Source organism: Pipra filicauda, unplaced genomic scaffold, assembly GCF_003945595.2.
Source record: "Pipra filicauda isolate LSUMZ 115617 unplaced genomic scaffold, ASM394559v2 scaffold7_size6619720_pilon, whole genome shotgun sequence".
NCBI classification, from domain to species: Eukaryota; Metazoa; Chordata; class Aves; order Passeriformes; family Pipridae; genus Pipra; species Pipra filicauda.
The window spans coordinates 5,711,904-5,737,602 of record NW_024104976.1 but is presented as its reverse complement, the minus strand read 5'-3'; the positions used below and the strand labels follow the sequence as shown (position 1 = coordinate 5,737,602).

Below are 25,699 nucleotides of genomic sequence, written 5' to 3'. Positions count from 1 at the left end.
CCAAACTGCTGTTTTATACCACACCTTACCCTCAGCCTTTGGGAGCTGACACTCAGTGACTTCCATGTGACTCTTGGCCATAGAGGGCCCAGAATTTAGTTGAACCAGTAGACTTCTTCAGAGGTTCCCAATATATCAAACAAGATTGCATCTTGAACATATTTTCCAGAAAACAGGTTGAAATTTCTGGTTACCTGTTGCTTTGCAGTGAATAACTCTGACAAATGACAGGTCACGTATAAATATCTAACTGCTCCCTCACTTATGGATTCACTAACTGTTTTCTCTCTCTCTTTTTTCAGGAGCAGAAACAGAAATCCTATTGGGCCGGGAAAGTATGGATATGGAAAAGTGCCATACATTTTACCTTTACAAACTGACACTGGTCAGCAGCCTCAGAAACTCCGGAGGCAGCGCCAGTCCTCGAGGAGCCACGTGTTCCACCCGAGCCCGAGCCTCCTGAGCCCCTACAGCCAAGCAGCTGGGCCTCCAGTCCAACATGGGAACCTTTATCAAGAAGCAAGTGGGCCTCAGGCAGGACATCAGGTCCTGGGACCCTCAGTTTATCAGTCACCATCCTTTCCTGCGTCTCCAAGTCTGTTCCAGAGCAGTGACCCTGTGCCAGCCCAGGCCCTGCAGGGGCAGCCCCAGCCCCAGAGGGCCACGGCCATCGTGTGCGTCGGCACCTACAAGCAGTACAAGCTCTGCAACACCATTGTAAGTCTGTTTTTCCGAGGAGTTTCCTGTATTTAATGTGTTGGACAGCTACGGCTTTCCTCACTATGGGAAATGTTCACATGATTGTCAAGTTAAGCTGAACGTTGTTTTTTTTATTAATTTAATGAAAATTTTTGTGAACTTATTTTAAAGCGTCTTAGGGAGTACTGAAAGTAGATCCATAATACTGCAGTTCCTTAAACCCAAACCTTCAAGGATTTTAAGCAGTCGCTTAACCTACCAACATGTACAATTCTAATTGGATAGAAGGAGAAACCAGTCTTTTTGGTGCCAAAACCTGGGAATATGAGGAATTTGAGATAAGAATAGTAACGGAGGGAGGTAGGGAGCAAAATATGGACTGAACAATGTTAGAGAGTGGAATGATCGTGGAGAATTTTTGTTGTAATTATGGTGAAGGGGCAAGGGGGGGTTTTTGTGTAAATTATCCGCTTCTGTTTGGTGCTGTGATAATGTTACTTTGATCTTTTTGGGGGGGGGGATTTTTTTTTGGTTTGGTTGGTTGGTTGGTTTGTTTTGTTGATGTTGAAGGTTGTGTGGTGAATGTGGATTTTAATGATAATTCTTAAATATGTGACTCATAGAGGCAGGGTAGTGTGGAGTGTATTGGGTTTGCATGGCCAGGTTTTGGTAACCTGTGCTGGACTGACCATAACCCCCATTGCTGTCTCCCTGCACTGCTGGGGGAGAGGAAGTGGAGTCCAGGAAAGAGAGAGGAATGGGGAGAAAGTGGTTTTAAGATTTGTTGTACTTGTTGTTATCCTGTTCTGATTTTGACTGGTAATAAATTCAGTTAAATTCCCCACATCCAGTCTGGTTTGCCCATGGTTGGTAGTGGGTGAGTGACCTCTCCCTGTCCTTAACTCATGAGCCTCTCCTTACAGTTTCTCTCCCCTGCCAGTTGAGAAGGGTAGTGACAGAGCAGCCTTGTCATCCAACCAAGGTCAAACCATCACAGTCATAGACAGGTTTAATGTTTTTTTCATGAAAGAAGTGGGAAAATGGAGTTGAGGTGGACCACGTTATGAAGGCTGCCTACTTCCCAATCCCATAAGGAAAGGTTATCTTTTGTGAGTGCCCCTCATGTTCTAGCTGGCATTTAGAGCCAGCACCCAGTAGCCCAGATCACTCCAGGATCTTTCCAGGTGCTGTGTATGTTCTCTGAGAGATGCTACTTTTCCCAGCATTCGAGCTCTACATGCTTTGATTTTGGCTTCCTAATTCATTGGAATGAAAATCTGTTCTGTGTTAATTTTTAAATAAAACTTACTCTCTCACTGCTTGATTCAGAAATGTTTGGCTGGGTGTAGCTCCATGCTCCAGGGCAGCCTCCCATTGTATGTGGGAGGCGAGTGAGGTTTTGTTCTTTGTCCCCATTAGCAGTTTTCATCCTCCTAAAATTTCCAGTTTCTGCCTGTGCCATTTTAGTATTTCCCAAAGTATCTCCTCCTAGTATTTTATCTTATTTGGGCTCCTAATCTAGCCTAATGTTGCAAACATGAAGAAGCCTGTATTTGGATATTGAAGCAGGATGTTCAGGAGAGGTCTCAATATGTTGACAGAACAGGCCATATTTTTCTGGGTGGGTGCACATCTGATTCTTCTGCCTCTTAAAAATCCTGTTTTGTTCAGTGGAAGCCTGCATAGTGGAGACGGAGCAACAGAACACAGGATAACAAAAACATGACTACACAAATTAGATGAGTGCCTTTTTTGCCTCTTAGGGTAGCAGTTATTACATCTGCTTTATTTATAAATAAAATCCATTGATAGAGACTAGAGCAGTTGATTGAAGAGACCTAATGTCAAGAAAGCTTTAGTGTATTTGTCTGGAATGGAAAACATGAAAGAGCTAATTTGAGCCTCTGAGAATAGTCTCTGGTACAAATTGCTCTTTTGAAAAACACTTTTCTGTTTTTTGAAGGAAATGGGAAATGACCTTAGTGCATGGGCATTAATTTGGAAAGTTTTCTGTGCTGAATTTTCTCAGTGGTGTCCAGGCAATACACAAATGCCCCAGTCTTTATTTCACCCCTCACTCATCAGGGCACAAAGTTGGACAGTGTTCTGCCCCTGACTTCATGTAAGAAAATCGCTTCCAGGAAAGAGGTCTTTTCAGAGAGCAAGGGGTGAGAGGTGAGGAAGTTAGAAATGAGGTGGAAGAAAGAAGCAATCCCAGACAAGGTGTGGCAAAGGAAGGCTTGTAGAGATTTGTTGAGAATGACAGGTGGGCTGGAGAGTAGAGGGCAGTGAGCTTGTGAATTGGACACTGGCAAGGTAGGCAGGTCAGTGTGATGAGGGGTTTGGCCATGGGCAAATTTCTTTTGGTAGAAGGGGAACAGAAATGCAAATATTTTCATGTCAGTTTTAGAATCTGTTGTTTAAACGAAAGAGTTCAACAGATGAAGAGAAAACATAGGTGAGCATACTGTTTCTGCATCTTTGCTGTTGCTGAGGGCATAAATGCAGTTATAAAGAAATCTTTGGTTATATTGCAGGGGACTTTATTAATAGCCAAGGGAAATTGTAGATGATGCAGCTTCTCCTAAGCGTGGAACTCTCCATAGTGATATTCTTTATTTAGTAACATTTCTGTTACCCTTGTTGAAGCTGTAATTGCTGTTCAGGGTTATTTTTCTCCCTAGAATGTGGTAATTAATGTAATTATAGAAAAGAAGTAGCTAAGAACAGTTTGAGTATAAAGGCCAGGACGAGAGCAAAACAAGGCTGATAGTGTTTCACTCTGCTCACTTGTTCTTTCTGATTAAATGCTTCTGCACGCGGGCTTTAATTTAATTTATCAGCAGTGACTTGTACCAATAGTCTTGCCAGCAAGCAGAGAACAGTATCTTTTAATTTTTTTTTCCTCAGTTCTTCCTGGCGCACGCCAAAAATGAAAATCTCATTTATTGAAGGTATTCTGTTAACCATTATCCTGGTGTTTGGCCACTCCCTCTACAGTTTCTCCTAAGGGCAGTTAATTAATAACAAATTAAGTCAATCTGCCTCGGTCCATTAGGTCATTTCCTCATTATTGTACATTTATTGTTTTTTCATTAATAGCCAAACTCATTTTACATGACTGACAGCTCGATTCATAAAAGTTAAACTTGTGAGGTTTGGTCGGGGAGACCCTCGGAAGTGCTTGTATTTGTTCAAGTGTTCCTGCAGGTCCTTAAACCTATTTTCTCGTTACACAAGTGGCTTCCCCTCTTCAGCACCTTTCCTACATGCTCCCCTCAGAACACACGGCTGCCTGTCACCTCCTTGGGCAGGAAACAGGCAGGAAACATCCCTCCTCTGCACACAAACAGGTCTAACTGAAACCATGAGCTACCTGCAGTACAATGAGATTCTTCCAGTGCAGCCTGCACTCCTCCAAAATAGGGAGCTGATGAGTAAATCTTCCTTACTTCCCCCTGCATTAAAGGAAGGAGAATTATGTGGATGTGTGGTTGAAGAGGAATTCGAATGCGACCTTCTTTGCGTGGTTTGTCGCCGGAACAAAGGAAGCAACTCAAATGGAACATTTATTTACTGAGCACTTTCTGTAATTAATTGTCTCCAGCGCTGCCAAGTCAGCAGCTCTCTGTGAGTGCCTGAATGTGTGAGAATATATTTGTAAATTAACTCCAGGCTGCAGGTCACTTGGGCAGTGTACAGAAGGAAGCTTTCAAGGCTCTGGACATTCAAGACTGTTTGTTTTGCAGTGTCTATTTGGTGATACACAGTGCCCCTTTTAAAAGTCAGTTTTACCTGATTTATTTTATTTTTTTGTAGGGCATGCAGTGAATTGTGGCTTATTGGTAAATACAATAATTCTTAGTATGTCTCTATCCTTACTATGTAGAGATCTTATTGCAGCCTTTCAGTACTTAAAGAGGGCTTATAAGATGGCAGGACTTTTTACCAAGGCCTGTAGTGTCAGGACAAGAGGCAATCCTTTTAAATTAAGGGAAGGTGGGTTTAGAGTGGGCATAAGGAAGAAATCTTTCCATGATGAAGGTGGTGAGGCCCTGGCACAGGCTGCCCAAATAAGCTCTGGATGCCCCATCCCTGGAAATACTCAAAGCCAGGCTGGATGGGGCTTTGATCAGCCTGCTCTGGTGGAAGGTGTCCCTGCCCATGGCAGGGGGGTTGACATCAGGTGATCTTTAAAGGTCCCTTCCAAGCCAAACCATTCCAGGATTCTACATTGTCCTCGGTGGAGAGCCCAGGCCTGAAGGCCCTGTTTACTCTGACAGCTTGTTAACTCTCCTCTTCTGCAGTTCCCACTTTCCAAATTGCACCAAACAGCTGATGAGGTCCCACAGTAACCATGACCACTTCAATGCTCTGGGCAGAAAACCCATAAAATAAAATAAAATAGTGTCTCTTTTGGTGATTCACTTACAGCACAACAAAGAGTATGAAAACCAGGTAGGGAAATTCATATATGAGTTTCAGCATGAAGAGCAATGCAAAAAGGATGTAAAATCTGAGTTGTATTCGAGGTATGTTTTTGACCAAATTTATATCTCAATTTATATAGTAATTTGCAAAAAAAACCCCAAGGTAAAATGTATGAAAGGCTAATTGTTGAGGGCTCACTGAGATATTTATGGATGAAGTTTTGCTGAGCTTGTCCAGTTTATTTCCAGTTACTGGTTCATATGGATTAGTGTCATGTCTCCAGTTACATTGTGTTGTCTTTCTCAGTATTTTATGTGACTGGTAGTTAACAAGAAGTAATTGTGTTTTGGAGAAGTGTCTAGAGAGGATCAGAAAACAATGATTACTTTTACTTTCTTGCCCTGACCCTTCAGCTGTGCATACTGTTATTCTGGTAGCATAGCTATGGAAAATCCAGCTTTTGGTTGTGAATAAGAGTCCTCTACTTGAATCTGTGTGTAGAGCACTTGAGAACAGCACCTGAGCAGGGAATGCAAAGTATCTGAAAAGACAATTTTGGAAATGGAAAGAGGTTTTACAATTGAAGAGATGAAGTAAGAGGCTCAAGACCAATCCCCCACTCTATTGTGATGGGATAAATTAATATATTTAATTGCCCAAAGAGCCTTAATGATGATGATGACGATACTACTTTTGACTGGTATGAGTTAAAACTTTGCCATTGAAAGGCTTTTTTTGGACACAGACCCCCAATTAAATGGAATTGAAAAGTCCTGCAGTAACATGTTGAGTTCATTAAAAAGTGATGTGCTTTTCTCTCCCCTAAGCACATAGGTAGGCATTGGCAGGCTCCCTTGGCACCTGGGATCTTGGGCCATTCACCAGCTCGCTGGTGTTTCAGTTTTTTCCAAAGTTTTCCACTCTATAGAAACTGAAACGTTTCCAAGGTTTCAAGTGTTAACAAAGGTAGGAATGGAAATGTTTAATTTTGTATGGAACAGCAAATGTAATTCCCAGACTAGTCTTTTCAGAAGTGATACAGGGTTCTGCAAGTGTGCACTCTTTATTGTAGTTGGGGTGCTCAGGTATTGAGGTAAGGACTAACAAAAGACAATGTATTTTTAAGTGAGCTTTCTTTTTTAAAACTGAAAAGCTCCTTCTTGTTTCCAAAGAGCTACTGTGTGGTTTATTTATTCTCATTTGAGATTTGTACAGAGTAGGTGTTTGACATAAGTGGCAAAGTGGGGTTATGATGACATATCTTTTCCTGAGGAAATTTAACTTTATGTGAGGAATTTTCCATGTGAACACTGTGGGACTGTGTGTAGGTCTGGTAGTCTGACATTCCGTGGGTGTATAGGAAACTTATTAAAAGCTTTCATTACTGTGGGGTTTACTGTCCTTTCTTTGACTATTTTGATATTTGCAGCAGGATTTTGTAAATATTAGTTCAGAATGCATTTCACCAGTACAGGCTTAACATACCAGGCACTGGCTCAGAGACACCTCTCTTAAAATGTAGTTTATCAATTGTCATTTGTGTACAAAGGATTCACATGGAGACATCTTTGATAAAGCTCTTGAGCTGCAGCTGTTTCCTCTCTACGTCCTTACTTTATGACAGCCCCTTCAACAGCTAAGAACACTGTATTGCAAAATATTTGGCATGATGATGTTCTTATTAGAATTTAAGTAATTATGGGAAATTGTCTGCCTTAAATCATTAGGAAAAGTATGCTGGGGTAACTTTAGAAGCTCCCTCAAAGAGTTTAATTCCACAAGTGTGCTCTGTAGTTGTGCCAGTGACAGAGGTAGCTGTTTTACACAAATGAATTATTACTAGGTTGATTACTTACTAATCTAGTAAAATGTTTATAATAAGTCCAAAATAGCACAGTTCAGAAAACCTTAATGTTTACAGGCTTGTGGTTTTTAATTGAAAATTGAGTTACTTCCTTCGCTGGATAAATGTGAGTTATTTTGAACTAGTTTAGTGTCTCAGAGTCTGAGAGTCATACCCTGTTGTGCCAAGAACTGTAAAAACACAGACCAAAAGGAAAGGTGCAGCCAATGTATACATGGCTACTGTTGTATTCTGTGTTGTCCAGGTCTGGGAGAAGTGACCTGTGGGATCTTTAATGTTCTTATGATCACTCTCAAAAACGTACAGGAACAATGGGATCTTTGACTTTCTTCAAAGACAATAAGATATAAATAAAGTATAGTGAAGCTTAGGATAGAATAAACACCTTAAGGCAAGAAAACAGGAATATTCCACTGGAAAACAAAGATTGAAAGTGTGTGTCAGTGATAAAAATCTACTAAATATGCAAGGGAATTATTAAACACAGTGAGGAACTTAAATGTTCACTTTACACCTAGAGGAATTATAAGGCAAGAAAAGCCAACACTGCCATAATTTGTCAATGAAACCATCTTAACTCTCTGCCTTGTGTCGTGCAGAACCAACTTTTCTATGATTGACACATTCTGTGACGTGCTTCTAGTTTGCATTATGGTCTGTAATGAGTGGCATCAACTGCTTTCACCCATGTTTTGCATTCAAATGTTATGAAACAAGAACTAGGACTCACACCATAGATTTGAAAAATCTGTAGCGACATCTCTGCTGACTGGTATTGTGTTCACTCCACAGACAGCAGCACTGCTTTTGAAACAGTGACCACACATCCCTTCACATTAAATATGACATAAACCATTGTAATTATGGCTCAGGACAATTTAATGGTTAAAGTTTTCTCCATGTAAAAGTCCCTCTTCTTGTAAAAATGTCTTAATAATCCTTTCCACTGCTTTCTTGCTTTTCATGCTGTTGCTCCTCAGTATCTTAGGGCATTCCTTTCTCTGTTCTTGGTGTCTGTACGTGGTAGACCATTTCCACAGTTTAGTGTTAGAGTTACACAATTCATATACATTTAGCACCATTGGTATGTTTGGGGTTCAGCTTGAGCACTCTGGGAGCTGAATTTTCCAGAGATTCTGTCAACTTCCCAATACATAGATCTCCTTGATTTTTAAACTATAGGACTTCAGAAGGTATGTTAGCAGTAGAATTTCAGTATTTTACGATCCTGCAGGAAGCACTGAGGTGCCTTTTTCTTCTGTGAGGTTGATTTGGAATTTCTGAGCCTATTAAATGGGTCTCATGGTGAAGCTGGAGAAGTCTCTGTGCTGCCTGATGTGAATTTGTGTCCAAGAGTAGCTGAAGATTCAGACCTTCACTTATGTGCAGTAGTAACATGACATAAAAATGTTAACAATTCATCTAAGTGCCTCAAAATCAAATGCACTTCAGTTGACTAAAGCATTTGTTTCCTGACTTCTTGGTGAACTATGAATATGAGATTTCACGTGGCAATTGCAACTGTCTGAGAAGTTACCTCGCTAATTATGAGGGTTAATGAAATGCTTGTATGATGGAGGAAAGAGGAAAAGATCCATAGTTATGCAATCACTTCATCAGTTATGAACAGCATCTCTAGCACTTAAAATGCTGTGGAATGATTTGGAAACTTCCTTGGGATGCTTGTCAAAATGAAGCAGATTTTCACTCTGCAGTGAAACAGGGTGGTTTAGGTGCCTGGTTATTGTTCAGTTGTAATTTCTGTGCCCAGTTTTAAAGAGGAAACTAATCAATGAAAATTTGGACTGCAACCAGATGGCTGCATTCCTGGTGTATTTGTAGTTCTGTTTAATAGGGTATTGCAAATTTGAGTAGAAATCATTTATCAATATAGTCAAGTGTTGTGGGAGGAATTTTAAGGCGTTCCAGCTTGTCCTTGTTTCTTTTTGTCAATTCATAGTGACACAAGTCTTTGTCTGAAATTCCGGTGTGTAATTCTCACCACTCCTTTAATTTGAACAAGAAATGTGCTTTTTATTCCTATGTCAGTTTAATTGCATCCAGGTTTTCAAAGCAGAGAAAGCTGCAAATGTTTAGAAACTTTGATGGGGGAAATCCCGTGATTAATTTGCAAATATTTTTTTAAATGTTGTTTTTAGGAACATTTGTTAAATATTCCCATTAATTACATGAATGACAGGTATAGAAAACACTGTCAAATGTCAGCATCTGCTTTGGCACATGGAAAGAGTAATTTATTCCAGGTATTTTTAGGACTGTAGTTCAGGTATTGCTGATAACAATGACCAAGGTTAAGGCACATTTTCAAGCCAGATAGCAGGAAAATTGCATGAATACAGAAACTTGAAGTGAAAGTACTGCCAATACAATCCCAATCCTCTCTGGTACCGACTGAGGTGAACAGAGGAAGAAGGAAGTGCAGAGAAGCTGCCAAAATTAATCTAAGGGTGCTGAAGGAGAAGTGATCTGTTTTAGTGATCTGTTAGCAGTGCTGTTAGTAGAGTTTTTAGTTTTGTGGTTTGGGTTTTTTTTTTTTTCAATTTTAGAATTTTTAAGCAGGGCTTGAAAGCAGCAAATGGCCAAAACTCGTGTAGAAAGTTAGGAAACATAATCACACATCTAGCAAGCATGTGTTCCTTTGTGTAACCACAGCTGAGCAATGGCAGCCCAAACCCTCTCCCCCACAAGTGGTGAAGGAAGCTGGCACTACGTGCCCTGTGGTGCCCAGAGCAGTTAAATAAGACTTTTGCATAAGATACATTAAGATCTAACTGCTTACAGAGCAATGCAAAGCCCAGAAATAATTAAAACTGTGGTGAGATTAAAAAAAAAGAAATAAAATCAGTCTGTGGTGCTCTGTCTCACCTTTGATTGTACTTTGTTCAGTGTGCTGTGTGTTTGCCCAGGAATAACACCTCGGTGGGCAGCATATTGCACGTGTAGAGCCACACAAGTGTAATTAATAAAACAGAGTTTTGTTCTAGTGATAGGTTGGTAAGGCTGTTTTTCTTCAAACTCTTGACTCGTGTTTGTGGAAAAAGCAATCCTGCATTTTTTCTGTGTGTCACAGCAGTGTTAGGGAGGCAGTGGGTGATCTGTGGGGGGAAGAAGCCACGGAAACAACCCTTACTTTGATCTGCAAACTGGCTTTGGGTTTTGGCTTCAGCAATCAGTAACTTGCCAGTCAACAATGTCCTGCTTGCTTTTGCTGAATGTCTGTTTGCATCTTCATTTGTTAAAGGCAGCAAGGAATCCCGATTGTCTTGATGGCTGTTTTGAGACCTCAGTTTGGGTCACTTCCTGGTGTCAATCTTTTTGATGATGTGAGGTTTTCGTTGGAGCAGAAAAGTGCCATTAAAAGGACAAAGTCAAACCTGCAGCCATTTAGAGCTTTCAGAACTGGAGTTTTGTCAACAATCATATGGTAACTCCTGTGTTAAGAAAACTATTTAATTATCTGATAATATATTATTTTACCCCAGGGTCCCTGCATAAATCAACAGCTTAGTTATGAGTGATACACTACTCAGTGTTATTCTCTTTTTTATTCAGCCCTTGGCTCCCTGCCTTAGAAATGCTCCTTGCAGAAGATGAGAAAAAAGTCTTTTCCAAAGATCAGTTGTTGATACTGTTACTGCAGTGTTTGCTTTAAAATTCACAAAGCTGCTGTGTGATAGCAAGATCTAATCTGTTGTCAGAAATGGAGCTGGGATGTGGAAGAATGATGTTTAAAAGAACTGTTCCATAATTTAGTGCCACTTGTTGAGTAGTTTGGATTGGATTTTTTCCCCCTGTTCAGTACCATATTTATTACTTGACGATAGTCAAAGCAAAATTTGCATTGGCCAAAATTTTAATTATGATTTGGCAGCTCATCTGCAAATCAGGTCCAGATGTTTTCAGTCAGACCCCCAAAACAGAAAGTACATAGTTCACAAACCAGGAGAGGACTGGATTAAATAAATTGCCCCATAGGTGACATTTTTTACCTCATAGCTGGTAGAGTAGCTGGTTCCAGAAACTGTCTTTCATGTTCCCTATTCTGTATGTCCATTGTATACCAACTGGGTTTTATAGTGAATGAGACAGAGATTATGTAAATAACTCTTCTAATTAAATATTCCTGACTCATCCCCAGAGTAGGTCCACTCTGCACACTGAGTGAGTCATAGATGATATGGAAAAAATGGTATATAATCATGTGAGAACGGACCTCACAGACAAAAAAAGCCAAATTATATAGTAATTGCATGGACAACCTGTTCTAACTTGAGATTAAACCTTCCTTTGAGGTCCTGTGACTTACTTTATAGCATCAAAACAAACAAACAGAAGCTTTCTCTTGACTCCCAGTCCCAAGATTTATCTAAGTTTTCCCAAAGTATTCCATGCATTTTAGGTACAGGCATTGGCTTTGTCCATGCTGCCTGAAACAGGCTCAAGTGGTTATAAAGAACAGTCTCTGCCCTCAAACAGACCTCAGGAGCACCTCCCAATAATTGCTGGAAAGCTTCTCAGCCTCTTTGAGCCTCAGACGTGGAACACACTTGTAAACAGATTGTTCCACCAGTTTTGCTGCAAAACTTTAACAAGTTTTGACCAAAAGCGTACAAAGTGTGTTATCAGCACTTTTTTCAAAGTCTTGTGGCCTGGCTATACTTAGGTAGATTTCCATATAAAAGGCACAGGATGCATTCTTGAAAAAAACCCAACAACACACTTTCCTGGCTGATGTCATTTCACTCATTAAAATAAAACAGGCACTTATATTTTGAAAAAAAATAATTATCAGAATATTGGAAGCATGGGAAAAAAATAAAACCCTTCTCCCCTTTGTTTTCCTTCAAACTCATTCTTGGACGAAATGCTTCAGTCAAAAAAAAATGAGACTAAGACAGATACCAGGAGTGGAAAGTTTTAGTCTGAGCAGTTAAAGTTGGAAAAACTCCCCAGTAAATGGACAGTGCTACCAGCTGCAGCTACACCAAAGCATTATAAAATAAGACAAATGTATCTGCTAGTTAGTTTAAGGTGCCTTTCTTTTCTTTTTTTTTTTTTAAGTATATGACCTAGGGAGAAAGAATATGCTGCAGGAACAGTGTAAGAGTGTATTGTAGCAGAAACTCATTTTTGATGGAACCAAGAGCTCTAGAATCTGAATAAAGCTGCAATTTCTGGTGCACTGGGTTCCTGCAAACTCATAGTAATTTTTAACCTACGTTTACAGTGCTCTAATGATGTTCCACATTGTAGGGTGCTTTTTTTTTTTTAACTAAAAAGAACAAAATGAGTTCTCTCAACAGACTTACAGTTCCCCCTAGATGTAGCAACATCTGTACATTTGCCTGTACATTCTGCCTCATATAACACTGCAGTGACATTTCAGTTGGCTGGTTATTAGACTAGAGATCATTCTCTAAAAATATTGTGATTACTGCTGTAATAAGAATTTTTTATTAAAAAGTGGAATATCCTGGTAATACAAATCAGAACTTCCCTAAACTTTCAGTCCTTCTGCTGGAACCATTCAGGTAGTCCCTCCTCCCACACAAAGGCCAGTCATTTAAGTGGAATGCTTGCAATTGAATTTCCATTGACATTGATTAAGCTTTCATACAGAAATCTGTTGGAGGATTATTCCTGCACGCTGGTGGAGCTGGTAAAATAAAAGAGTGAAGCAGTGAAACCTATGTGGCATAAAACCTGCAGTCCAGAAAGAATAGGCAGCTCCAAGAACAATGTTCTTAAAAAATGTAATAAAATACTGCTGGAAACCCTAGAGTAGGTGTTTTATCACATTGGCATAATTTTCTGCAAACTATGAGGACTAGATATATCAGCTTTGCTTTAAGTCTGTAGACTTTGCTAAGGATGAATCAAACATGAGTTTGTCTCTGGATCTTCCAAAGCTGCTACTGGTGGTGCCTTCTGGAGGGGGTTTCAGAGGGGCTGATTTTTCTAATATAAAGGAGAGTTACTATAGTTATATTAAAACAACTGTCCTTAGTACACCAACCTCCCATTTTCTGAAGAGTGCTATTGAAATATGCTCTGTTTTGCAGATGTATTGGAACAATGTAGACAGATGAGACGCTGAACCTTCCACGTTAAGGCTTTGTCAGACTTTGAGCCAGGCTGTGTCACATGGAAATAGCTTTCCATTGATTTCCCACTAAATGAGGCTATAGCGTGCAGCTTAAGCACCTTGAGCATTATGTAGTGTTGCTATAAATAGATATTTGAATGGAGGGATTCTTGTATTTGCTGGGGTTTTTTTATGCAGCATATTTATATAGAAAAGTGATCCCACTGCTGAGACTGAGAGCAGCTGTTGTACAAAGCAGTTATGATTTCTGCTGCAAATGCCAGGCTTTTGATGCTTGATTGGGATCATGTGAAGGATATTCTATGTGAACTCCTGTCTAGATACTGAAGTAGTTCTCCCCTCAGGGAACTGGGCACTAAAAGTAGTCTGGGAGAGTAAAACAGTAACTACATTTTAAAAAAAACAGCTTTGAAATGAGTTGATAGTCACCTGGTTTTGCTGGATCAAAAAGGACTAGAAACAGTCTTCAGTGCACAGGTGTGACTGGACATGGCTCTGACTTTCACAGCATGCCCAGCCCTGACAGTGGAGCCAGAGGTACCTCAGGGACAGACCCGGTGGGCAGCTCTGCCATGGACCATCTTCCTTCTTCCAAATACAAACTCATCGCTGGCTGAGTGGGATTTGGGTGGAAATACAATGATTTTGTGTCGTGCACACATCTAAGGTCTTCACCATGTGTGACAGGCAGCCTCTGGAGAGGAGTGAGGGGAAAGGGAAAGGCTGCAAGCCCGTGTTTGTTCCTTGCTCCCATAGACCGAGATGGTGTTGAATCTCTCTCTGGTCAGTAAAGCACAGCACTGGTTTGTGGTGATTGTCATTACTGAGCTTAATCTCCATTGCAGCAGAGCCTGGGTGGGAATTCATGGCTTGAGGCGGTGCCCAGAGTTCTGCAATACAGGTGCTCCTTCTTGTAAACTTGTGCAGATCCCCCTGCATCCACAGATGGGAATTCTCATTCCATGTCAAGCCACACATTTATAGTGTACTGTCTGTGGCTGTGGGCTGTAACCAGAGCTGGCTAGCACTATTTTTACTGCAGAGCTGTTCTTCACATGCATTTTAAAGTTTCTTGCTTATTTTTGTTTTTCAGGAGCATCATTTCCCTTTGAATAAAAAAAATCTGCCTGTGATATTTTGTGCCACAGATATTTCCCATACCTTATTTAATTTTATTTTGTTTTAGTTGGCAGACAGTTGTCTTCATGTTCTGTTACCATTTTAAAAAATTGGAACTATTGGAGGAATAACAGAGTCTTCAGTAGTTAAAATGCATCAGTTGCTGTCTTTCAGTACGTGTTCAGGTAGACAAAACTGGGTTGCCTTGGTTTGAAGCCCATGCACTGCCCTTGGCAATGCAAAGAGAAGCAACTTAGCAGATGAATTAATATTTGAAGGACCCCACATTCCACTTTCATACATGGATATGGAACTTCTGCAGGTTTCAGGAGGAACAAGACACGGGCAGTTCAGAGCAGAAGGTCACTGCAGACAGACATGGTGGGTTGTTGTGCAAAGACCTGGAATTTGTAGAATATGCATATTGCAAGGACATGCTACTGCTAAGAGTAATCTCTGAAAATGGAAGAGGAATCTGCAGATTACTATTTCAGAAACAAGTAGTTTAATTATTTTTCTTTGGAGGTGTGTTTATCCTTTGGGATGTCGAAGGATTAATATGATCACATAGAAGCACTACAGAAATGAAAGCTGGAGTACAACTAAATTACTTGGACTTAATTTAACCTGTAGCATTGCACACACAGAGAATATTAATTATGAATTATGCCTGAGCCTGGAGAATCAAGAAGGAACATGGGCCCTTGGAAAAAGAGTTTGCCAGTTACTGTAGGTCATAAGAACGAAACGTTGCCAAAAATCTTAGTCAATGTTTTAATTGCCTGTAGAGGTGGTTTCAGGACCAAAAAGGCCTGTTTATACATTTCCAGCAGTGCTTTATCTCAGCCCAGCGCTGACACAGGTTTGCTGATGGCAGATGTGAGCCCACATCTGCTGGCAGACTGATAATTTTCTGGTGTTCTGCCAACACTTCTTTAATTAACCAAAGTGTCAAAGACTGGTTAGAAACCTATGCTTTTTGAATGTTTCCCAAAAGCTAAAAGGCAAGTAGGGTGGTTTCTTTGTTTTACAGTCTTAGCTGTACCAGCAGCTCTTTTTAAGAAAGCTCTAATGGTACATGATAAAGACAAATACTGTGTGTTGCTGTCCCTCAGAATACTTTCATACCTGCATATTTCAGAAGAAATTGAGGCATAAATAAAGCTGCTGTTCCTGAAGTACGAAGTCACTATCAACAGCAGGCTCAGTGCATTTCAAGAAATTTGGCCTGAGGTCCCAAAACACGAAGGGATACTTCTAAAATGCTTTGTGTTAAGCACTGCCTGGCTCATCAGTGCAGTGCTGTGCTGCTGCTGCTGCTTTCACATTCTGAAAGTTCAGGAGGAAAAGTTGGCTGAGGTGTCGTGGTCGTTGAAAATGCAGCAGGGGAAGCTCTGAAAGCACCTTTACCTTGTGTGAAAATGTCCAGCACTTTGAAGGTACTTTGCTGAATGCAGGCCTACATGTTAAATTTACAGCATTGGTTTGTCCAAGCAGCACATTTTAAGTAGGAGAAATGTCATTTGAAATTATGGATTCTAGATGCTGTATCTAATTTTACAGAGCACAACTGAAAGAATAATAATTAAAAAAACCCTCTCCCACCAGAGGGTATATATTTCTAGACAACTTGTATCTGCCTCTACACAAAGGAATCTGAGATTTATCTTAGTAGATGCAAAGTATATTTTTTGCTGCTCTGGCCTCCACAGACATGGGTTAAAAAGGAGATTTTATTTCCTTTTTTACAAACATTCAAAGAGGTCATCCTGTTTTCTGTATCCCAACATCTATGGAAAACTCTAGATGACTCCATCTGTCATGATTGTTAGATGATTCCAGATCTGTCATTAGCAAAACACTGAAGTAATTTGACTTTGTTTACCAAAAAATTGTTTTCAAGTCCCTACCAGGCAGCACAACCCGAATGCCCTCATGTCACTGAGAGGGAACCGAGGGGGAGTCACACAGCAAGTTAAATATTTTAGCGAACTTAATTCCAAAAGTCTCTGGGAAATTTTGGAAAGAGATCTGGGTTGTTTAAATCCCAGCGCTCTGGCTTAGCCACAGGAACGTTGTTCATCTGCAAACATGCCAACGTGCCTGCTTTTTACAGCCAATTGCCCTGTGCCGGGCAGGGGCTCAGTGCCAGGCAGAGCCCAGCTGAGCCCAGCCCAGGTGGGACTGGATCCCACTGCAGCCCCTGGGGCTGTGGGTAAGCCTGGCTTTGTCCTCGGGCTGTGGGTAAGCCTGGCTTTGTCCTCGGACTGTGGGTAAGCCTGGCTTTGTCCTCGGGCTGTGGGTAAGCCCGGCTTTGTCCTCGGGCTGTGGGTAAGCCCGGCTTTGTCCTCGGGCTGTGGGTAAGCCCGGCTTTGTCCTCGGGCTGTGGGTAAGCCTGGCTTTGTCCTCGGGCTGTGGGTAAGCCTGGCTTTGTCCTCGGGCTGTGGGTAAGCCCGGCTTTGCCCTCAGTCACCTTCCAGTTCTCCCAGCCCTGTGTGTGAGCTGGGAAGCAAAGGATGAACTCTAGACATTGTAAACATGAGCTTTCTTTGGGGTTGCCATCTTCTCCCCACAGGTGCTCGCTGCTGTATTTTGGGAGTTTTATAGTCAAGCTACATATGACAGAATTAGTAATTAAATAGAAATGTAAAAACGGGTCGTGCTCTCAGGGAATAAATAAAAATGGGGCATCTGGGGGACCCCCCCCCCAGTGCAGCTTCACTTTTGATTGTACAGGGTCATGCTTTTTCCTTTTAATGATTTTCTGCCTTAAAGATGTGCTAAAAAGGCAGAGGCCAAGAGAGAATGCCCAGTACTCTTAGGTCTTCTGAGAAAGGCTCAAGGGTTTCATTTTCAGGGGGGCTGAGCAGCAGGCAGCATAAAACTGTCATTTCATTCAGCTATGCATTAACAATTTAGGTGGGGTTAGTAAATGGTGCATAGATGTTAACTGCATGTGGAGTATAATATAACACTTAAAACCTTAGTGATTCATAAATTGTAGTAATTTTGGCTACTTGTACTTCGTAGTTAACTCTTTCACAAAATATTTTAGAAGACATCTAAAAATAAAAGTCGTTATAATCTATATAAAGAATAAAGCAAAGCGTTTTTGCAGACCAAGTCCCTCTCTCAAATTTTGACTCAAAATTTCATATTGTAATTAAACCTTGATGAATGAAATAGAGAAGGGCAACTGAGTTGGGACTCCTAAAGTAGCAGGGGTGTTACTGAGTTAGCCTTTTCTTCTGATTTTTGGCTTCATCCACACAATGTTGAGTGTATTTGTCAGTCCTTTGTTCTCCTTTAAAGCAATGGGGCCTCTGTCCTTTGGGCAACTGTCAGTAAGTTTAAAAGCAGAAATTGTAGCTATATGAAAATGATCTTAGAAGGGATGGGTGTCACTATTTGTTGGCAACAGCCATGAATATTTTGATATTTTTATTCATACATTGCCTGCAGTTGGTATGAGCAGAGCGTACAGGAAATGGTTGATGAGCCAGAAATACTGGTACACAAGGGCATGAGCTCAAGGGTCAGAAAAGGAAAAACAAGAAACAACTAAACTTCACAATAGGCTGGTAGCAAATGTGTGCCAAAAAAAAGGGGAAAGCGTTCCAAATAGAAACCCTTCAGGCTGGGTTCTTGGCTGGTGCAAGCTGATGTTTGTTCTGCTGTGATTTAGTGTAGTGACCTTAATTTATGCCAGCTCAGGTTCTGTCCCTTCCCCTTTAGGATATGTGCAATAATGGGTTTCCATGAAAAATGTGAGTTTCCTCGCCTTGGTTGGTGGTTGTGGCTGAATTATTGTGCTGCAATGCTGTGCCACACATGGAAGGATCTGGATTTCAGTTGTGGGAATAAAGCTTTGCTTTCTGCTTTTGGCACTAGAAAGACTTTTGGTCACACCCTTCCAATGTGGTGGCTCATGGTCCTATTTTCAAGGAGGGCTTTTTGTTTGGTTGGTTTTGTTTGTTTTGTTTGGTTTTTTTTTTTATTAGAGGGTTTGTTGAGGAAAACACTATTTGCATGTACTGGAGATCTCAGAAGGGTGGGTGAACAAAGCACAGATGGCTGCTTGGCCAGAAACAGTGTTTATTCTAGAAGATTTGTTACCATGATTCTAATAGAAGATAAAGTAGTCCCTGAACCTTCCCCCAAGGCATGTCTTTGGTACAGTTTATAGCCCACTTGAAAACCTTTGACTCTGACGTCTCTTTGATCCACTTACAAGCATCTTCTTACAGAGATGGTGGATACAAAGCAAGAACTCCTCCGGGACCTCTGCTCTGCTGGCTTTCCCTGCAAAGACAACCCATCTTTCCCACTGTACAAATATAGAAGAACTGACTTGCAGTTGCATCAAGAGCTGTTCTTACAGATTCTCTTGCTGTTCTCTGGAAAAACACAGTTATTTAGCCATGCTGCTTTCATAGAGTATCAGCTCCAGCTTTCCCTTGGAATCTCTGTCATATAGAAAAAAATTCTGCTGTTTTAGCCCAGTTCTTCATGGGATTTCTACTGTTCTTGAATAGTGTTTTTAGTAGTCATATTGATTATCTAAAGGATACCCAAAAAAATGCATCTGTGCCCAAAGCTTGCCTATTTCTCCGAACATAGCAACTGTTCTAATTCACCCCCTGCCTTTTCTAGAAGTCTTTCTCCCCTTTGTGTGTGCCCACACACAGAGAAGGCTTCTGCTGTAACTGCAGTAATGTGAGGACACAGGCAGAACAAAGTAATTAAGTATTTTAACTATTTAACTTGTATTTACTTTTGTAATCTGCTTCGAATGTGAACAAGGCTGGTGTGCCAAAGGCTTGCATTGCAGGTGACCTCATAAAGGATGTTCCTTCCATCTGGAGAACTTGCCCTGCCTCAATACCTGTGTGTGCACACATGTGTGCTTATGTGTAAGAAGCTCTTCCTACTCTTCAGGTGCAAGAACTCTGAAGTTAGGACTTGAAGGCACGAGTTAAAATGCAAAGTCATGCAATGACTGTAATACCAGCATGTGGAAATACAAGAGGAAAAGTGGTAATATGGTATTGAAGCATAGGATGAGAATGAGAAGCTGGTGTGGCCAGCTTTTAGTAAGTTAAGGAAGCTCGTATGTTAAGTGTTTCAACTCTGTTGAATCTGAGCCCAGAAAATGAATGATGAAAAATATGAGGTTGTTATGGAAAGGAAATAATTCTGATCTAATTTATTGACTTTATCTTGAAGTGTTGTCTTGTTGCCGAGGAAAATGACATCTCAATTAAAGCCTTACTTTTTTTTTTATAGCACTGTTGCTCCATTTACTCCACAAATTCATTTTCTTCTACAGGCACTTTTGATACTGTTACTTAAAAGCACACTGTTTTAAAGACAAGGAGTCTCCTGATATTTCTATCATTCACCTGGATTAGAATTTTGCAATGCCTTCATTAACCTTCTAAAGTTATTTAATAAGAAGGCAATAATAACTTTGCTGTTGATTTAATGTGACTTTTTTTTATCTAAACAGATGTGTCCTGAAAGCAGCAGAAATATTAGAGAGGTGCAATGTGCATCATACAATAACAAGCCATTTATGGGTCGATTTTATGAATGGGAACCTTTTGCAGAAGGTAAGGGAAGACAACTTGGTTTTGCATTATTATACAGATTGTGTTTTGGAAAGCCAAATGTGATTTTTACTCAATGGAAGCCACGAGGATTTGAGTCTTGCTCATTTTCCTCTGTTTGTCTGCTACATTTATTCATGGGCAGACAATTAGATAATCTCACATCAGTATTTCTTATCTTTTACAGGAATGAAGGCATGTAAGTCCTACTTTGGCTAGTGTACCATCAGCTCAGTATAGTGGTTCAGCACTATTTCAGCTACTACACTGTTAACTATCTCCTTTTTTTCTCTATTTACTTGTGATGACAAAGGCTCAGTATGGCTCCATTTCAGTAAATGGAGGGGTTTTCTTTATACCAGTTCAGCACCTGACTTGTGGTGCTTACACATTCATATTAGGACTCTCTGGCTGTCGAATTTGTATTTTCTAATGATATGGTTGAAGCTGGGATGGTGACTGTGAAGGATACCTGGGCTCTGGACTTCCCCAGCTGCATGTTGGACTGACTGTCTTAGAACACAAAGCAGCAGCAGCTCTAGTAGTGCTCTGCCGCCCCTCTAGAGTCCTAATCCTTGGATGATAAAGTCTCAGTAAGAGAAAATGGTTTATGTAATACTTATTTATTTTGTTTGTCTCTTTGTACACAAGAGCTGAGCCCACTGCCTCAGATGAGGCAAATCATTAATTATGCAAATATGCTTCTGGATTCTGAGGAATTTAGTTTGTCTTTCTGTTTTAAATTACATTTTTAAAAGTTGTTTTTCACAAAACTCCAAAGACCAAAAAGGATTTATGCACAGACAAACACATCCACTGGCTGAGCTGTCTTCGTGGTTCTGAGGCCCTTCTGGTCCATGTGTCTCCTCCCAGTGGAGGCACAGTCTACCTTGAAAATTTGAAAATAAAGGATCTAGGCCCATCTACTTATTCCAGCTACATTTCAGAAGGCAAAGTGTAAGGAAGGTTATTACCTGTATTTTTTAAGTGTCTCTTAAATACAGCTTTTACTGTCTTCTGTGTAAGTAGCTACGTGTAATACAATGCACACAATGAAGCAGGAGTAATGCCATGGCTTGCAATGTCTTACAGTCAGTTTGCAGGGATTTCTCTTTGCTGGAGGATGTCAGTACTGCTCTGTGTATGTTTTACCTTCCTTCAGTCCTCAACTCATCATGATGAGTCCCTTTCCAAACTTTAAGAGTGATGCGAAGTAAGACTTGGAAAAGGAATGAGGAAGCTTCTTTCATAATGGAGGGGTTCTGCATGGTTCTCATATTTTCATTCCTCTTTTCTTCCTGATAGGTTTGGAAGGAGAAAAGGGTGATTGTTAGTGGTGATTTTTTGCAGGTAATAAACTGAGGTCAGGTCTATCCTGCAGTCTAGAGCCTGATAGTAAGTTTTGAAGTGAAAGCAGTGGGAAATACATCTGTGCAGGGCTGCAGTTGGGGGCAGTTGTGCTGCTGTCACTGAATTGCTTCTGGGGACTGAGAGAACCCCTTGCTGGACTGCATTCTGTGGCTTCTGTCCTTTGCCTCATTACACAGAGGCAAAATGCCTGTTTTGCATCAATAAAGACCCTTCCAAAGATGTGCTGAAGGAAGTATTAGAAGTCATTGTTCATTTATTTTTCAGGGGACTCAAGAAATGTTGCAAATATGTGAAGTTCCTTTTTCCTCTACTCAGAAATGGACATTTCTGTGGGTGCTCAGCATGCTGGCATGCTCTCTGTAGTTCCTTTAGATGAACAGCTTCGATCCACAATTGATATTACCTATTTTTACATAGTCAGTGCAGATTAAGGTAGATTGGTATCTAACTCCTGGCTGATCTGATAATGTTTGTCTCTAATGTAGCTATGCCTCAGTCCTCATTTTATCTGTTGCTGGTGTAGTAAACTCTTGCAGAGCTACACCCCTTTACCTCCAATTGGGAACATCAGTATATATTTACTATTTTTTTAGTTAAAGTCATGTTTGGCTTTGTGAAGTTGCCCAAAAGGACGTTTCAGAGCTGTACAACTCTGGCACTTTGTACCGTACATTTAGGCACAAAAAAGAGTTTGGTACCCCAGCAAGGCCATGGCTGAAGGCATGTTCTGCAGACACCATGACTTCTATGAGGTGACCCCAAAGACTTATGATGTATTAGCTGTGGTGCATCCCTTTTCAAGCTGCTGTTGACAGGACAGAGCCAATGCTGAGCCTTCTCAGCCCACCTCCATCTCCTTGCTTCCTACACAGCAGCTCTGTCTTGTGCCAGGAAAGATGAATCAGGGGATCTAAAACATGCCATGATCGTTTCATTTTCCCTCCCCTGCACAGCACGGCTTGCTCTTAATGTTTATATTGGATCAATAAAGGCAGCTAAACTGTAATTTACAACCCTGTCCTGATGGTGAGTTGTGTAATTATTGTTATTTTTTAAAAATGCACATATTTTTATTTCTCCCTTGTTCAGATTGGTGCAGCTGCATTTCTAACCTGTTTTATCTGCTGCTGCTCCAACACAAACTTTTGTCTTTATTAAAAAAGTCATACTAAAGGGACTATAAACTCTGTGAACTTAGAGTATTTAATGAAAAAACCCTAGTTTGTGTTGGAGAACCAATAGTATATGATAACTAAGGGCGGGATTTGAGAGGAAGGGTACAGCTGTGACAGAGGGAAAACATCACAGTGACATAACCATAAACCTGTAAGGAAGTTTAAATCTACTGAACTAATAACTGATAATTGAACTCTTTAATTTGAACTCTTAAGTTCATCTAACTTTCTTTTTTAATTGTGATGAAAAATCCACAACCTTTTGATGGCTGGATGAAAAGAATCTGTTGAAAGGAGAAAACCTTTTGGATAGTTGGAAGGGGTAACTTGGAGGGGATCTGACCACAGGAGCCTCTCAGTGAAGAATGACTGCATTTGTTGAGAGAGGGGAGACAACTGCAGATTTTTTTTTTGTCAGAAATTCTGTATAAGGTTGAAGATGAAATAAAGTCCTTTCCAGGAGAATCTCTGTCTCATATTTCATTTTCAGGAGGATACCTGGATAATCTTAAGCATCCAGAATACATTGTTAAATACAGTGTTTTCAAATCCACAACCGCAAAAAATCCTGGTTGACTCTTGCATTGAGTTCTGTTTGAAAATGTCCTCCAGGCACACGTAGCAGACACTGTTTTGTGCAGCAGTCCCAGCCCTGGGTTCGTGTTCCAGCAGCTGAGTGTCCCCTGTTCAGGGAGGGCACCGTGGCTCTGCTCTCTGCAGGGACAGGGGCCTTTCCCAGCCTGTGCTGCTCTGTGCAGGGGGGACCAGCCAGGGCAGCTGCTTTGCCCCCTTCCCTCACAGTTAAAGGAATGCAAAGTTTTCATGGAAATGATTTTATTTGGTTTTGTTTTATTTTTCCTCCATTTTGTTATTCTAGAGCAAAATTTTAATGGGAAGTTTTCTAACATGTGGACTCGACCAAGCATTTCCTCCAAGTGATGTTTTTGTTTGCTTTTTGTTGTAAATCAGCTCTAGTTTCAGTGCTCTCCTTTCAGGTGAATGCACTTGTTTGCAGGGCAGGACACTTATTTGCTGACACTGTAGTGACTGAGGGAATCCTGGCTGTTCCCAGTGCGTGTGATTTCAGGTGGGCAGCTCACTGGACGTTTGCTATAAAGGGAGTAAGGAACGGGGACGTGGCTCAAGGATCATCATAGTGGTGTCTGTACAGATGATTTAGTTCCACTTGGTTGAGTCAAGATGTCTTTGGCTTAAAATCCCGTACGTAGCCAGACGAGTTTCTAGGAACAGAGCCATGCTCAGATCTTGAGAGCTGTTTGAAGAGCTTGTTGCTGGCAGATGGTTGCTGGAAGCTGCAGGGCCGTGCAGGGTGTGTGGAGAGGCCCCAGCTCCTGCTGTCAGCCGGGGCTGGCGCGAGGGCAGCGCCTTCACCTGGCCAGGGGTCGGGGTCAGGGTCAGCCAGCACAGGTGAGCTCTGGCACTGAGGAGGATCCCTGGAAGGCCTGGCAGAGTTTGGTTCCTTCTAATTGCCAGGTCTGGCTTCTTCTTATGACTTCTCTGTGTTTTTCTGTTTATTGCTGAGAGACAGAAGTCGTATGGAGCCCATACACCACATGGCTCTTTGGAGCAGCGTTCCAGTCAGGCTGAGTTTCAGCTGGGATAAAAATTCCTGTAGCTGAAAGCAGCAGCAACGTATATAGAATGGCACTAATGTCACTGCTGTATTTTCTGTGGGAAGAAAATTTGTCCCCAGAGTCGTTGTTGCCAAACCCAGCTCTTGATGGGCACCATAACGAGTGATTCAAAATCAGCTGGGGGGGAAGATGCTGACAGGCACCAGGTGTCAGCACCAAGCCTTTTGGCAGGCTGGGTGGGCCATTTCAGCTGTTTTCTCTTGGAATCTGTCAGAATCCAAACTCTGAATGAATGGGAGGATATTTGGTCTGCATGGTTTTCACACTGGACTTCATGGTACTCTTTCTCTAAGATGACTTTCATGTCAGTGCTCCAACCTGAAGCCTGTGTTGTGTTCAGAGGAGAACTCACTGTACAGGTAGATGCTGTAAAATCATTTATTGTATTATTTTGTTTTAAAATACCTTCTAATAACTTCTAGCTATAGATGCCTGCCAGCTACAGCTGTGATAAATATAAGCTGTGAAAAAACCGAAATTTATAACTTCCACAGGTGTCTAGCAAATAGTGCTACTTCAATACTTTGTGTCAGGTAAGAAGCATTTATGAGTTAGACTGAACTGGTTCTGGTGAAGACTAATGCAGAGCTGCTACATTTATTGATTTGTGGTTTTTCTTGCTGGATTTGTAACAACAGATTTCACTGATTTTGAATGACAAAATAGCTTCTCCTAACAGATCAAAATATAGTGGCCCAACTTAAGACGTGAAGGTGCTAAGAAACTTCTTCAGTCTGCTGGCAATTGATGACATTGAAGGCACTTAATGAGCTCTGATTAATATGATTTAAGTAATTAATGGAAGACAAGCCTAATTGATCTGTTAAAAATCTTGCTCAGGTGCTGAGAGGTTCAAGTAGCATTAAGTACCCGGGAGTCAGAGGGATTGGCTTCAGAGAGGAGTTGCAGGGAATGCAGTGACCAGGACAAGGCAGACCCTGCCTGTGGGCACAGGGCAGTTGTGCTCATGTGTCAGGTTTGGGAGGTTGTGGCTCATTTGCAGACAGGGGTGTATGGGCTTGTGAGGAAAACCATTTATTCAGTTCTGAAGTCTCATCAACAAGATGTTTTGTGGAGTATTCTCCATTCAGCAGTGGATCAGCAGAAACCATCCACCAGAAGCAGCAAACCTCAGGACATCCCTTCTGGAGGTGTTTGTGAGTGTGTTAAATGAGTATGAAAATTCTGACAAGTAACTTCTGTTGTCTTTTCAGATTTTTAGGTGTTTCTAAATTTTCTGTTATTACATGGGGCAGTATATAGCTACCAAATATGCACAAATAATTTGGCAGTAAGTTTCGGGGCTAGAGATGAATGTGGCCTGTTGGCTGTTGTGTAATGTTGCAAGTAAATGACTATTCTGGGCCAAGCCTGAATATATTATGTTTGCTTTCAGTGGTTTGGTGTGTTTTTTCTTCTTCTGTTACAATTGTGAGTTATGTGTATAAACAAATTACAGATATATGTTGTTTATATGCAAGTTATTAGTGCAAGCATTCATTCAGTCTCCACTGTTGGATTTCATTGCATGTTTATAGAAAACCATTCTAGAAACGTTGTGAAGTTTGATATATACACAGAAACATAATTTTCATGTCTGGTTAAGTGGAAGTGGAATTTCAGTTTAGAGTAATTAGTAATTCTTGCAT

At 41.0% G+C, this 25,699-nt stretch overlaps 1 protein-coding gene across 1 annotated transcript in view; it reads left to right on the top strand.

Annotated features, from left to right (window-relative positions):
- Positions 1-21,296, top strand: part of LOC113998785 (thrombospondin type-1 domain-containing protein 4-like) — a 75,446-nt gene extending 54,150 nt beyond the window's left edge. Inside the window, exons 5-8 of the mRNA XM_039390066.1 lie at positions 303-717; positions 19,750-19,852; positions 20,037-20,048; positions 21,155-21,296. Of these exons, the coding sequence (XP_039246000.1) occupies positions 303-717; positions 19,750-19,852; positions 20,037-20,048; positions 21,155-21,183 (559 nt within the window). The 3' untranslated portion in view covers positions 21,184-21,296. The remainder of the gene's footprint in view (positions 1-302; positions 718-19,749; positions 19,853-20,036; positions 20,049-21,154) is intronic.
- The last annotated feature ends 4,403 nt before the right edge of the window (positions 21,297-25,699 follow it).